This window comes from Equus caballus, chromosome 18 (assembly GCF_041296265.1).
Source record: "Equus caballus isolate H_3958 breed thoroughbred chromosome 18, TB-T2T, whole genome shotgun sequence".
NCBI classification, from domain to species: domain Eukaryota; kingdom Metazoa; phylum Chordata; class Mammalia; order Perissodactyla; family Equidae; genus Equus; species Equus caballus.
This window is the reverse complement of record NC_091701.1, coordinates 36,542,203-36,557,616: the sequence shown is the minus strand read 5'-3', so window position 1 is coordinate 36,557,616 and position 15,414 is coordinate 36,542,203. Positions and strand designations below refer to the sequence as shown.

General features: G+C 35.6%; 1 protein-coding gene across 8 annotated transcripts in view; it reads right to left on the bottom strand.

Annotated features, from left to right (window-relative positions):
* Positions 1-15,414, bottom strand: part of GALNT13 (polypeptide N-acetylgalactosaminyltransferase 13) — a 473,172-nt gene that overhangs the window by 133,456 nt on the left and 324,302 nt on the right. For all 8 annotated transcript variants that reach the window (XM_023622933.2, XM_023622930.2, XM_070241869.1 and 5 more), the window contains one exon: positions 8,870-9,050. In XM_023622933.2, the coding sequence (XP_023478701.1) occupies positions 8,870-9,050 (181 nt within the window). The remainder of the gene's footprint in view (positions 1-8,869; positions 9,051-15,414) is intronic.

The following is a 15,414-nucleotide window of genomic DNA, read 5'->3' as shown; positions in this document are numbered from 1 at the left end:
GAGCCATAATGAGGAGGCAAAGGAATACTTTCCAAGCAAGGGAACACTACAAAACACCAGAAAAAGAACTAAGTGAAACAGAAACTAGTGACCTGCTTGACAAAGAATTCAAACAAAATATAATGAGGATGCTCACAGATATGTGGAGAAGAATGGATGAACACAGTGAGCACATCAGCAAAGAACTGGAAGATATAAAAAAGAACCAATCAGAAATGCAGAATGCAATACTTGAAATGAGAAATTCACTAGAGGGACTCAACAGCAGAGTAGAGGAAGCAGAAGAATGGATCAGCGAGCTAGACGAAAGATTAGAGGAAATCACCCAAGCAGAACAGAAAAGAGAAAAAAGAATTAGACAGAATGAGAACAGTGTAAGGGAACTCTGGGACAATATCAAGCGTGCTAACATTCGGATTATAGGGGTCCCAGAAGGAGAAGAAAGAGACAAACGGGCAGAAAATTTATTTGTCGAAATAATAGAGGAAAATTTTCCTCACCTGAGGAAGGAAACAGACATCCAAGTTCAGGAAGCACAGAGAGCTCCAAACAAGAGAAGCCCAAAGAGGCCCACAACAAGACATATTATAAACAAAATTCTAAAATTAAAGACAAAGAGAGAATCCTAAAAGCAGCAAGAGAAAGGCCACAAGTGACATATAAAGGGAAGCCCATCAGGCTGTCAGCTGACTTCTCAGATGAGACCCTACAGGTGAGAAGAGAATGGCATGACATATTTGAAGTGCTAAAAGGAAAAAACCAACAACCAAGAATACGCTGTCATTCAGAATGGAAGGAGGGATAAAGAGCTTCCCAGACAAGCAAAAATTAAAGGAGTTTATCACCAAGAAACCAGTTCTACAAGAAATGCTGAAGGGACTTATTTAAGTGGGAAAGCAATGACCACAAATAGAGATAAAAGAAAAAAAATTATCAAAAAAACCCAAAACAACAATGAGAAAAGACAGGTAATAAAATTACTTGTAAGGTAAAAGTATAGTAAAGGCAGCAGATCAACTACCTGTGAAGATAATATGAAGGTTAAAAGACAAATGTACTAAAATTACCTATTTCAATGATAAGAGGGTAATGGATAGACACACACTACACAAAAGACTATATATGATGTGAAAAACATATAATGTGGGAGGAGGGGAGTGAAAAAGTAGAGCTTTTAGAAAGAGGTCAAGCTAAAGAGTCTATCTACTCAATATAGACTGTTATACGCATAGTATATTAAATAGGATCCTCATGGTAACCGCAATCCAGAAACCTATAACAAGCAGGAAAGAAAGTAAGACAAAAGAAATCAAACATATTACTAAAGATAGTCATCAAACCACAAGTGAAGAGAGCAAGAGAAAAAGAAAGGAACTGAGAAGAACTACTAAAACACCCCAAAAAAAAGAAAAAGTGACAAAATGGCAATAAATACATATTTATCAATAGCTACTTTAAATGTCAATGGACTGAATGCTCCAATCAAATGCCATAGGGTGGCCAACTGGATAAAAAAAAAGATACATGTATATGCTGCATACAAGAGACACACTTCAGACCTACAGACACTCACAAACTGAAAGTAAAAGGATGGAAAAAGATATTCCATGCAAATGGCAAAGAAAAGAAAGCAGGGGTAGCAATACTTATATCAGACAAAATAGACTTTAAATCAAAAACTGTAATAAGAGACAAACACGGGCACTACATAATGATAAAGGGAACAATCCAACAAGAAAATATAACACTTGTAAATATCTAAGCACCCAAATTAGGAGCACCTAAATTTATAAAGCAATTATTAACAGACATAAGAGGAGAAATAGACAGTAAAACAATTATAGTAGGGGACTTTAACACTCCACTTACACCAATGGATAGATCATCCAAACAGAAGATCAATAAGGAAACACTCGCCTTAAAGGACACGTTAGACCAGATGGACTTAGTAGATATATACAGAACATTCCATCCAAAAACCACAGAATACACATTCTTTTCAAACGCCCATGGAACATTCTCCAAGATTGATCACATATTAGGCCACAAAACAAGTCTCAATAAATTTAAGAAGATCGAAATAATACCATGCATCTTTTCTGACCACAAAGATATGAAACTGGAAATCAACTAAAGAATGAAAACCAGAAAAGCCACAAAAATGTGGAGATTGAACAAAATGTTACTGAACAATGATTGGGTCAATGAAGAAATCAAAGAAGAAATAAAAAATTCCTGGAGACAAATGAAAATGAAAACACGACATGCCAAAATCTGTGGGATACAGCAAAAGTGGTTCTATGAGGGAAGTTTATAGCAATTCAGGCCTAGCTCAACAAAGAAGAAAAATCCCAAATAGACAATCTAAAAGTACACCTAAAGGTACTGGAAAAGGAACAACAAACAAAGCCCAAAATCAGCAGCAGGAAGGAAATAATAAAAATCAGAGCAGAAATAAACAAAATAGAGACTAAAAAAAATAGAAAAAATTAATGAAACCAAGAGCTGGTTCTTCGAAAAGATAAACAAAATTGACAAACCCTTAGCTAGACTCACCAAGAAAAAAAGAGAGAAGGCTCAAATAAATAAAATCAGAAATGAAAGAGGAGAGATTACAACAGACACCTCAGAAATACAAAAGATAAGAACAGAATACTATGAAAAGCTATATGCCAAAAAATTGGATAATCTAGAAGAAATGGATAAATTCTTAGAAACATACAACCTTCCAAAACTGGAACAAGAAGATATAGAAAATTTGAATAGACCGATCACCAGTAAGGAGATTGAAACAGCAATTAAAAACCTCCCAAAAAATAAAAGGCCAGGACCAGATGGCTTCCCTGGTGAATTCTACCAAACATTCAAAGAAGACTTAATACCTATCCTTCTCAAACTCTTCCAAAAAATTGAAGAGGAGGGGAGGCTTCCTAACTCCTTCTATGAAGCAAACATTATCCTGATACCAAAGCCAGACAAGGACAACACAAAAAAAGAAAATTACAGGCCAATGTCACTGATGAACATCGATGCGAAAATCCTCAACAAAATTCTAGCAAATCAAATACAACAATACATTAAAAAGATCATACATCATGATCAAGTGGATTTCATTCCGGGGATGCAGGGATGCTTCAACATCCGCAAATCTATCAACATGATACACCACATTAACAAAATAAGAATAAAAATCACATGATCATCTCCATAGATGCAGAGAAAGCATTTGACAAGATATAGCATCCATTTATGATAAAAACTCTAAATAAAATGGGTATAGAAGGAAAATACCTTCATATAATAAAGGCCATATATGACAAACCCACAGCAAATATCATTCTCAATGGAGAAAAACTGAAAGCTATCCCTCTAAGAACAGGAACCAGACAAGGATGCCCACTGTCCCACTCTTATTTAACATAGTAGTGGAAGTCCTAGCCAGAGCAATCAGGCAAGAAAAAGGAATAAAAGGGATCCACATTGGAAAAGAAGAAGTGAAACTGTCACTCTTTGCAGATGACATAATTTTACATCTAGAAAACCCTAAAGAGTCCACTAAAAAACTTTTAGAAATAATAAAGGAATACAGTCAAGTTGCGGGATACAAAATCAATGTAGAAAAATTGGTTGTGTTTCTATACACTAACAACGAAGTAGTAGAAAGAGAAATTAAGAATACAATCCCATTTACAATTGCAACCAAAAGAATAAAATACCTAGGAATAAACTTAACCAAAGAGGTGAAAGATCTGTAGACCAAAAACTATAAAACATTGTTGAAAGAAACCGAAGAAGACACAAAGAAATGGAAAGATATTCCGTGCTCTTGGATTGGAAGAATTAACATTGTTAAAATGTCCATACTTCCTAAAGCAATCTATAGATTCAACGCAATCCCTATCAAAGTTCCAACAACATTTTTTACAGAAATAGAACAAAGAATCTTAAAATTTATATGGAACAACAAAAGACCCGAATAGGCAAAGGATTCCTGAGAAAAAAGAACAAAGCTGGAGGTATCACACTCCCGGATGTCAAATTATACTACAAAGCCATAGTAACCGAAACAGCATGGTACTGGCACAAAAACAGACACAGAGATCAATGGAACAAAATTGAGAGCCCAGAAGTAAAACCACACGTTTATGGACAGCTAATATTCGACAAGGGAGCAAGAGCATATGATGGAGAAAGGAGAGTCTCTTCAATAAATGGTGTTGGGAAAACTGGACAGCCACATGCAAAAGAATGAAAGTAGACCATTCCCTTACACCATGCACAAAAATCAACTCAAAATGGATTAAAGACTTGAATATAAGACCCAAAACCATGAGACTTCTAGAAGAAAACATAGGCAGTACACTCTATGACACTGGTTTGAGCAGCATATTTTCAAATCCCATGTCTGACCAGGCAAGGGAAACAAAAGACAAAATGAACAAATGGGACTACATCAAACTAAAAAGTTTCTGCACAGCAAAGGAAACCATCAACAAAACGAAAAGACAACTTAACAATTGGGAGAAGATATTTGCAAACCATATATCAGATAAGGGGTTAATATCCAAAATATACAAAAAACTCATACAGTTCAACAACAAAAAAAACAACAATCCAATTAGAAAATGGGCAAAAGATCTCAACAGAGATTTCTCCAAAGAAGATATACAGATGGCCAACAGGCATATGAAAAGATGCTCAACATCATTAGCTATCAGGGAAATGCAAATCAAAACTACAATGAGGTATCACCTCACTCTGGTCAGAATGGCCATAATTAACAAGACAGGAAACAACAAATGTTGGAGAGGGTGTGGAGAGAAGGGAACCCTTGTTCACTGCTGGTGGCAGCGCAAACTGGTGCAGCCACTATGGAAAGCAGTTTGGAGTATCCTCAGAAAATTAAGGATAGATCTACCATATGATCCAGCTATTCCACTGCTGGGTATTTATCCAAAGAACTTGAAAACACGAAGGCATAAAGATACTTGCACCCCTATGTTCATTGTGGCTTTATAAACAATAGCCAAGACATGGAAGCAACCTAGGTGCCCATCAAGGGACGAATGGATAAAGAAGATGTGGTATCTATGCACAATGGACTACTACTCAGCCATAAGAAATGGCGAAATCCGGCCATTTGTGACAATGTGGATGGACCTTGAGGGTATTATGCTGAGTGAAATAAGTCAGAGGGAGAAAGTCAAATACCATATGATCTCACTCATAAGTAGAAGATAAAAATGACAAAAAAAAAAAAAACAAACACATAGCATTGGAGATTGGACTGGTGGTTACCATTGGGGAAGGGGGGAGGGGGGAGGGCAAAAGGGGTGATTAGGGTCACATGTGAGGGGATGGACTATAATTAGTGTTCGGGTGGTGAACATGATGTAATGTATACAGAATTCAAAATATGATGTACATCCGAAAAAAATAAAAATTAAAAAAAATAATAATAATTATTCACCACAATTCTTTTTCAAGGACTGCAAAGTGACAGGAAAGTTGCCAAGCACTGTAATTACAAGTCTCTGAACTACTTAGGATACAGAGGCAAGTAACAAAAATAAAACAATATGGTACACAGTAATAATGGATTGGCCATGGTACCAAAACTACAGGGAATACACTTCCCAGATAGAAAGAATACCCAGTTAGTTCAAGACAGACAGAGCTGAAGCACCCCTGAAACCAACCCATAAAGTAAATAGGCGATAGAGCATATTGAGAGGAAGCAAAGTTGTCGGAATTCAACTCACACAGTCTCAGTACTTAAAGATCGCATTTTGAACAACTGCATAAGTAGAGAATAAGATTCAGTAATAGAAGCCCTGGTGTAAAAAATGAGAGTCACCTCACACAACGTCATGGACAAATTACGGATACACAGAGGTGCTTCTAGAAAGAACCATAACAATTTCCTTCGCCAGATTATTAAGGAGGTTCTAGAGAATTAAACAGAACTCAATATAAAGTTTTTAGAGTTTTTCACAATTATGTTTGTGTGTTTATGTATATTATAGTAAAGGATACAATTCTAAGTGTAACTGTGCATCTATCCCCCTACACTGACTTCTCTCTTTATAAACTTATCCTTTACCCAAGGAAATGAAAAATAAAAACCCAACAATTTTAGATGATAGCAAAGAAATCCATGATTTTGATTTTAAGAATATCAGAAACTACCAGTAATGATTAAAATAGTTATTCACTCAAAAAAGGCTCAACACCACACAAATGACAGATTCCTGACTTCCCCAATGCAACCCACTTTATCTGTTTTTGGATGATCTGAAACCTGCCCAGGGCTAGAACTGTTTTTAGGCATCCAACTCTAGTTTCCGATTACTTCCTCCTTCCTGTGCCACTGAGAAGCAATTTATTGTTTTTGTTTTTCTCTTATTGCCCACCCTACAGCAGGCAGGTTCCATGCTCAGCAATGCTGACTGTCCCTGAGACACATGGAAGCAAAAATGCCCCTTAGGAACTTCCTAGATATTTTCAGCATATTCCCCAAATGCCCTTTTTTCTGCTTTACAAAGTACCTTTCTGGATTTAAATGAACCAATTTTATAAGAACAATAACCTTCCAAACGATATTTATTGCGATGTAAAACTACCCTTTCCAGAATACACAGACAGTCCCCTTTGAGCAACATAGAGTCATTAGTTGCAGATAGCAGGCATTCTTTCCATCCTTTAAACTCGAAAGCTTGTCATTTCATTACAATTTGAGAAATGATTCTACTATTTATCTGCCTCTTTTACTCAATAGGAAGTTATACAAAAGACTAACACATCACTTTTTACAAATAATATTCATCAAGAGTGACTATAATACATATAGTTACAGTTATTCTCAATTACTTATATTCCTGAATGTGCATTGCATATAATCACACATAACACATTTCTTTTTTCCATCACTCTTTTCTTCATATTTGAGCATATATATTTCTACAGGTAATGATTTGAATTCAGAAAGAATCATCAGAAGAAAATGAAAGGGTTATATAAATGTCACTGCCTCACTGAGAATTTTATATGCTCTTGCTGAACTGAACTCTGTGAACATCTGGAGTGGTTTTCTACTGTAAAGAGAAATAGGTCTATGCGTGAAACAGTTTTCCTGACAAAAGCTTCTTGACATACAAGAGGCTTGAAAACATGTGGAAAAGTCCTTCTCCTAATCACACATTTACACATGCATTGCTCTCAATTTTTCTTTTCTATAGAGTAGTGCTGGATCTTAATAAGAAAATTGATACAGCTCACTCCCCAATGAAAAGAACAGTTTTCATTGCCTTATACGTACTTTCAGAAATCAAAGCATGTCAATTAGAACCCAAACTCGTTTTTCTAGGCCATGTAATAGATTATAACATAGAAAAGAGGATGTGGGCATGGATTTTTGTTGTTGTCCTTATGGGTTACATAATAATAACATTGATGACCAAAAGGCCTACACATAAACTATCAAAAGTAGAACATTAAAAGTTATTTTATCAATACAGTTAAATTCTTATTTATTTATTTATTTTCTTTTGAGGAAGATTAGCCCTGAGTTAACATCTGCTGGCAATCCTCCTCTTTCTGCTGAAAAGAACTGGCCCTGAGCTAACATCCGTGCCCATCTTCCTCTACTTTATATGTGGGACGCCTGCCACAGCATGGCTTAACAAGCAGGGCATAGGTCCACACCCAGTATCCAAACCAGCGAACCCTGGGCCACCAAAGTGGAACATGCGAACTTAACTTCTGCACCATCGGGCCAGCCCTACAGTTGAATTCTTGTTTTATTAATTTATGTTTTGGTCTCTTTGTCTAGACTTTGAGATCATGAAGGCAACCCTGTGTCCTCCTCTTGTTTATATCTTCTCACAACATCTTTTTTTTCTTAAAAGACAATGTAATGTATCAAACGTTCTCTTTTTTTAAATAAGTAATATAATTGTTGGAGAAATTCTAGAAAATTCTAAAGAATGAGATCTCTCATAATCACACACCCAGTAATAGGATTTTTCTCACGATGCTTTACTTTTTTCTCTTTTATTGACTTTTAAAATATTTTTTTAAATTTTTTATTAAAGTTTATCTGTTTTTTAAATTCCTTATAAATTTTTAAAAATAAATGTTTTATCAAGAAAATTTAGAAAATACAGAACAGGATAAGGAAAAGAAAGCAATTACTCATAATCCCGCCACCCAGTGATAGCCTACATTTACTTCTATTTCCATGTCTATCCTTCGATGTAACTAAAGTAGGATAACATTTTATTGTACCGTATTATGCTTTTTCACATATCTTTTGATGACTAATTTACTAGTCATTACACTCTTTAAAGATATAAGTTTTAATATGTGCATAATTTTCCATCTTGTTTCTGTAGGAAATCATTTAATCTTTCCCTACTCAGATATTTAAGAAAATAAGGCAGTAGAAAACATCTCTGTTTAAATATTAACAAAATTTCTTACCAACTTAGCCAGCTTTATTTGTGAAACAAGGAAATAAAGGCTTATTGCTCTCAAAAAAATTTTTTTCTTGAATTGGGCTCATACATGTTAATTAAATTTGGATCTCTCTGTGTATTGCTTGCTCTGTTTTTCTAGAACCATGCTTGTGCCGAAAAATAAGCAAATAAAAAAGAATATTTAGGGATTTGAGGTAAGCATAGTCTTTTTCATTTTAGGTGAAAATTGACTTCCTAGTATAACTTTCTCAAACACAATTTTCTGCAATATTATGGTGATAAACAACATTTTATTTTAAGCAGTCGAATAAGAGCCATAACAAAACACATATTCAGCATGTTTAAAATTTTATTTTTCCCTGCCTAGGAAGGAAAATGTCAGAATTCTTTACCTGGGGATATGATATAGAAGAAATCTTTAAATTCATCCATCCAGACTTCTGCCAGTCTCCTGTTGTTCTTGTTGATGACATGGCCAGTGCCACCAGGGAACGTGTATGGAGTCGCCTTCCGAAAAACGTGACCAACATGGGAGCAAGTCACAATCTCCAGTGAGCCTCCACACTGCCAAATCTGGGAAAAAGAGCAACTGTTGTATAGCAATCCTTGTAGGTAATGCAGTCATATTGCCCGAGAAGCAACTGAGGTTAACGAAGGCCAAATCTTCAGATCTTACATGGTTCAAGAAAACATCAAATGGATGCAAAATTTAGAACTAGCATACTCTAGGTTTGGCAAAGGATTCTAATTTGGAACAGCTTGATATATTCAAATATTGTAGCATTGGAATTATGCAAGTAAGATGTAATTATTTTCATATGCTCTTATTAGACTACCTAATTTTCAGTTTCTAATCTGTTATTTAATGGACGTTTGGTACCAAAATCTGCTATGAATGAAGGAATTTGTACCTGTTAAATGCCATGGTCAATAACTAAATTTGATATGGAGAAAAATCAACCTACTATACTCCATCCATCTGAAATTTTAAATGACCATTAATTCTCAGTTGTCCAATATCCCCTGTATCTTATGCCTTGGGATATGTTATCATTCATATTAAAATGTGCCGGAACTCCTTTACATCTGCTCAACATGTACACATCCTTCAAAGTCCGTCTCCAAGATCATTTCTTCTAGGGAACTCTGTAGGGTGACTTAGTGTCGTGTGAATTTTGTACTTTAAACACGCTTTCATAAAGAACAAACTACACTGTTTTACAAGCCATTGTTTACTTCACTCTCTCTCCATTAAAACTATGAACTCTTGGAAAACATATACCATATATTTCTTGGTGTCCCAGATTCACTGTGCAGCTGAGGCTAGGTATTAAGTATTCATAAAACATTTATTTCTATACAATTATATTGTATAGCAATAGGTTATACTAATAGCATGTGTGTTATATATGTTACATATATATATAACATGTCATATATATGTTATACACAGGTACTATATACACATGTACTGTACACACTTATATATATATTTATTACATACATGTAATATACTACATATATGCTACAGGTTTTTTATCCCAATAAATAAAAGTCATAGTTATCACTACATGTAATTAGAAGGGCTTGGTTTTATACTACAACTAACATTGTTCTTATTTTAAGGAGAGTTGCTTATTTTGAAAGATAAAGTTTTCTCCAATTGATCCCTCAAGTAACATCCATCTTAGAAGAGGGCTGCTACTGGGCTTCGGTAGCAGTAAGAGACGTTCATTGTAACCAGAAGACGAAAGATGCTAAATAGCAAGTTATATTCATCAACAATGGTTTGTGTATTACATGTGCAATCTATTCTTTCTCATTTTCTAATTGTTTCAACAGTGCAATGCTAACAGAAAAGGGGTTCAAATCCAACACTGAAATGATGGAGCAATAAAAAAGAATGGAAATCACCATTCCCCCAAAAGATAGGATAATTCATTCTTTAATAATCAAAGTATTTAATTGATTGGTAACTTTCTCATCTTTCTAGCTTGAAATCTATAAACCTTCTTGTAATTACACACATCTTTACATTCTTCCTTCCTATTAAAGTGCAGGAAGTTGATCCTTCCCCTATCAAAGACAAATCAATACTTGTATGTCAGTCTAGGTCATACCCCTTAAGTCCGTCTTAAGGACTTCACTGGTTTGGTCCTCCTCTTTTCTCCTGAACCATCAATCATTTCCCTCATTACTAGATTATGTCTATCCTCACATAATATCTCCTATATTTCAAATCAATTAAAAAACCAGATAAACAAAAAAAGTTACAAAACACAACAAAAACTTGGTCCCTTTGGACCATCCGTTAGTCCATATTCCCATCCAACATATCTCATTTTTCTGTTTCCCTTTACTGCAAACTAACATAAAATTTTTATTGATATATGTTGTTTCCCTTCCTCAATTTTCATACATCTACTCATTATGAAATGCTGTTTATTTCTGCAACTCCCCCCAAATTGCCATGGTGAAAATCACAAATTTTTCCATTGATGAATATCTAGGAGACTCCTTTCTTGGATTCTCTTGCTTTCCTTCCTACTACTTTACTGTTTATACATTTTCATCCTAAATTTCTGTATAAATATTGGCCTTCATCTTTCTTTCTTCATTCTCTAGGTGGTCTTATTTGTTCTTATTACTTTACATATGGTCTGAATCTCACAGCCTCAACGGTGATGTCTCAGCCCAGACTTCTCCTCTGGGATCCAGACTTGTGTATCCAAACATCTACTTGATACCACCTCTTGCATGTCTCAGAGACATCCAAATAAACATGTCTGAAGTAGACTTGTTGATTCATTCCAATCTTGTCAGCCAGGTCTTATTTTCTTTTATTTCAGTCTTTTTTAAAAATTAACAATAAATGGTGCCACCATTCACCCAGGTGGTCAATCCTAAAAAACAAAAGCAAAAACAAAAATCCCCCCCAAAACCATAGAAGTCATCAATGATTTCCCCTCTTCTTTCATCACTTATGTTCACTCTAGTACAAATCCTGGTGGTCTTATCTATAATATAATTCTCAGGATATCCATCTCTCTCCGTCTCCACTGCTACCATCCTTGTCCTAATCACTGATATCTCTTGTCTGTCAATTGCAATACTCTTAATTGTCTTGCTGCTTTCACTGTTGCTCTCCTATAATTTGTTTTGTACTGAGAAATCAGAGTGGTCTTTTTAAAAATTAATCATTTCATTTTACTTCACTGCTTAAATCCTTCAGTGGTTTCCCATCGCACTGTGAATATAAACAAAATCCTTCAGCAGGGCCTCTAAGACCCTACATGATTCTCTTTGTCAATAAACACTGGTGATATTGGCCCTCTGCCATTTCCTAAAATAACAGTTCTCATACTCTCTTTCACACACCAAAGTCTCAACACATGCTTTCCCTATACCTAGAATACAATTCTGTTTGCCCTTCACCTGACTGCCTCTTTCCCATACTTCTCATCTCAGCTAAAACACCACCCATGAGAGAGAGCTTTCCAAATGCCATATTTAAAGTGCCCCATCCTAGTTATTTTCTTTAATAGCACCCTGTTTATTTACTTCCTTGCTTATCACAATTTGCAATTTACTTATTTGTTTAGCTATGCACTTTTTTCCTCAACTAGAATGTAGATTCTAAAAGGGCATGGGAGGTGTCTAGTCATTGCTAAACTCCAAGAGCCAAGCCCAGTGCTTGTGACATAGTGTCATGTATGTTGGTTGAATGAAAGAATGGACAACTCAAAATCAACTACCAAGATTATCATAAAACAAGGCATCCTTAGCAGAATGATGAGATTTAAATTGGACATATTTGGGGGGATTTTAAATTGCATTTTATAAGAAAATATTTTCAGTATTAACCTAGGCAGAGTAGTCTAGTAAAATGATATGCGACTGCTGTTCCACATGCCTTGGGAATTGTGGGAGTTCTTTGAAGGTCACAACACAACAAATAAACATTAGGAATGGTCGATGGTTTATGACAAACAAGGTTGCCAAATGATACGATCTTAATTTTTAACGTGTTCTCAAGGTAACCATTTAGCCAAACTCACACTATCTCTCTTACAAACATGATTCAGTAAAGTATTCAGGTATTTGTACTGTGACCAGGCCATTGGCAGGGTACCCAAAATTCAGAAGAAATATCATTTGACATGTTATACTTGAGAGGGAATTGAAGATCTTCTCTTTATTATACAGAATGCAGTGTTAGTGATAGAGCTTTCCCTCCTCTTCTATGGATGAGGCATGAATGAAGAGCTTCTTTCTTCCCTCATCCAAGCCATATAGGGGAAGTAATAAATGAAGGAGAGACTAGCATTTCATTCTCTGCTAAATACTTGCTGAGCAGTAAAATCAGCAGAGTGTCGTGGTGCTGCCATCAGAACATAACAGAATGTGGTGAGTGAGTTTGAGGAAAGCTTCACGTGTGGGGAAGAACATGACCCTAGTAAAATGGGGACCACTTCTGGGCTAAAGAATCTTGAAGGTGGGTTGAGGTTTATTGAATAGCTTGTTCCAGCAGAATTTACAGGTCTAGTGATGCAGTGACCCTGGGAGGAAGTGGTCTTTGGGGACAACTGAACAAGACTTCAGTGGTCTTCCAAACTCTATAAAGCATGGAATAGAGAGGAGAAAAAATGAGCTGTGGCACTAGCAATATGGCAGCTCAGCAATGAGATATACCATTAAGAAAGACAGTTGGAGACCTTACAGGGTAAGAGAGAGAAACTAAGATTTCTGCCTACAAAAGGCCCTCGGGTGACAGCAGGGATAGGAGGTGGAGCTGAGAACACTTTTAAGAAAACAATGAAACTGTGTATAGAAGACCATCATATGGATGGAGGCCACTAGTAGCATGTGGAACCATATTGAGCCAACAACAGGTAGCCATCATAAAACGTGATATCAGATAAGACCTGCCATTTCTTTAGCCCTCCTATTTGACTCTATACACTGGGGGAGTAGCAGCCCAGAAAACCCTGCCCTTTCCCATTCTAAGAGCTTCTATCAGCATGGGCCTAAAGAGAGAACCGAATGTGAGCTATGTATTGCTTATGAAATCAAAGCTTTAAACTGAACATTTCTAGCATTTTTAACAACTGAAAGTGACCAGAAAGTTATAGAATCTATCCTAAATCACATCAGAACTGGAAAGGAATATTCTTCAGAACATGAAGCAATGATTGGAGAAAAAAAATCAAACCATTTTAAGTTTGTACCCCACTAAATTCACTATATGATAAGCCCTATTGCATATAAACCAGTAATTGACAGTTGTCCTCAGGGTTCCCAAATTTGCCTCCTTGAAAATGTGGATTAGCACTGTGGTTGTGTAAGTGAGGGCACTTTACTTCTCCTCTGCCGCTTCTTGGCCATACCCTGGTTTGTAAGCTTATGGGTTCTATGCTCTGAACATGGACACAGAAAAGAGAACAATATCTACTGTGAAATCATTTAAAAGCAGGGTTGCAATGGTCTTTTCTTTCACTCCTTTCCCTGCTAATATGCAAAGGTGAGAATATATGAAAATGGATATATGAAAGTGCTGATTTTTGGTTGTCCTCCCAACTTGCAATGAGATTTTGTGTGTACATGTACAGGCATAACACAATAACGGTTGTTGATTTACAAGACAGAAGGAAAACCTGTCCCTGATTTTGATTCTCACAGATCTAGGCAGTTCTCAAGTATATTTAGGAGAGATAATAGAACTAGAGGTAACTGTTCCAAAACTCATATTGGTCTGTGTTTTGCTCGTAAGCTACAGTCTACTGATTCCTGGGATAAAGTGACTGCTTCTCCCATTGCCATCTGTGCTCCTAGATTGTGTGGATAAACATTCATATTGCATTTCCTAGGTAAAGCCTGTCCCCCAAATTTGCATGAAAATGAAAAGATCAAGGTAGGAATGCATAACATTATGTATTAATTAGGCTAATTTCTGGACATGATAATACTTAGTTAATGTAAAAGCAAAACATTTAATTAATCATAGTTACTGTGTACTTAGTAGACACTTGGGTACTGTGAAAGAATTAAAAATAAACTGTTTCCAGAAAACTATACAGTTAAAGTGGAAAGAACATAAATTAACTCGAGTCCTCAATGACTACCATGATAACTTCCCTTAGTGTACTTCCAATAAATATTTCGGAAAGATGGAAAAAAGAAAGGAAAAATGAAAATAAAGAAGAAAGAAGAGTATGACATAGTCCTTAAGTTTTCGAAATAAGCAAATAGAATTTTCCTAGTGGCTCCATCACTTACTATCTAGTTAAACTTGTGAAAATTATTTAAGTCTTCAAGGCCTTAACCTCTCCACTGGAAAACAGGGATAATAATAACTACCTCCTAAGACCCTAATGAGACTGTGTGCATCAAGCACCGTGCTGGACAATATGTGAAGAAGTGAAATGTTATCTGTATATTACTTTTATTGTTGTTGTTGTTCAGGGAAATCAACATCTGTACATTATCAGCTTATTCTTGCTTCTTAAAAAATATTTTATTTAAATCTTTGTGAATTTTGCCTTTTTCTGGCATTGCAATATCAATGTCTAAGGGTACAGTGAGGAGTTTACAAGAATGGCCAATTAGTTTCAAGTTAGAATATTACATTCTGTTCTCTGAAATTACTTTACACTGTCTGAACAAAAAGTATAAAGTGAAGAAAACATGATGTCTCATCCACACAAACACCTGATGTCCGAAGTACTTTGTATCATTGAGCATAGCTGATTGTTATTCTAGACTTCTAACAGATTAATATTTGTTTACTATGTCTCTTTCTATGTCTCAAATGGTAAATTTGACCATTTATAAGATATAGACTGTCCTTTTACCCACAGAGGACTGAAGCTAGCTAGTTACCTGTCTTCGTTCTCAGATATTTTTATGAGTCTTTTGATGGTAGAGAAGGTTATTAATC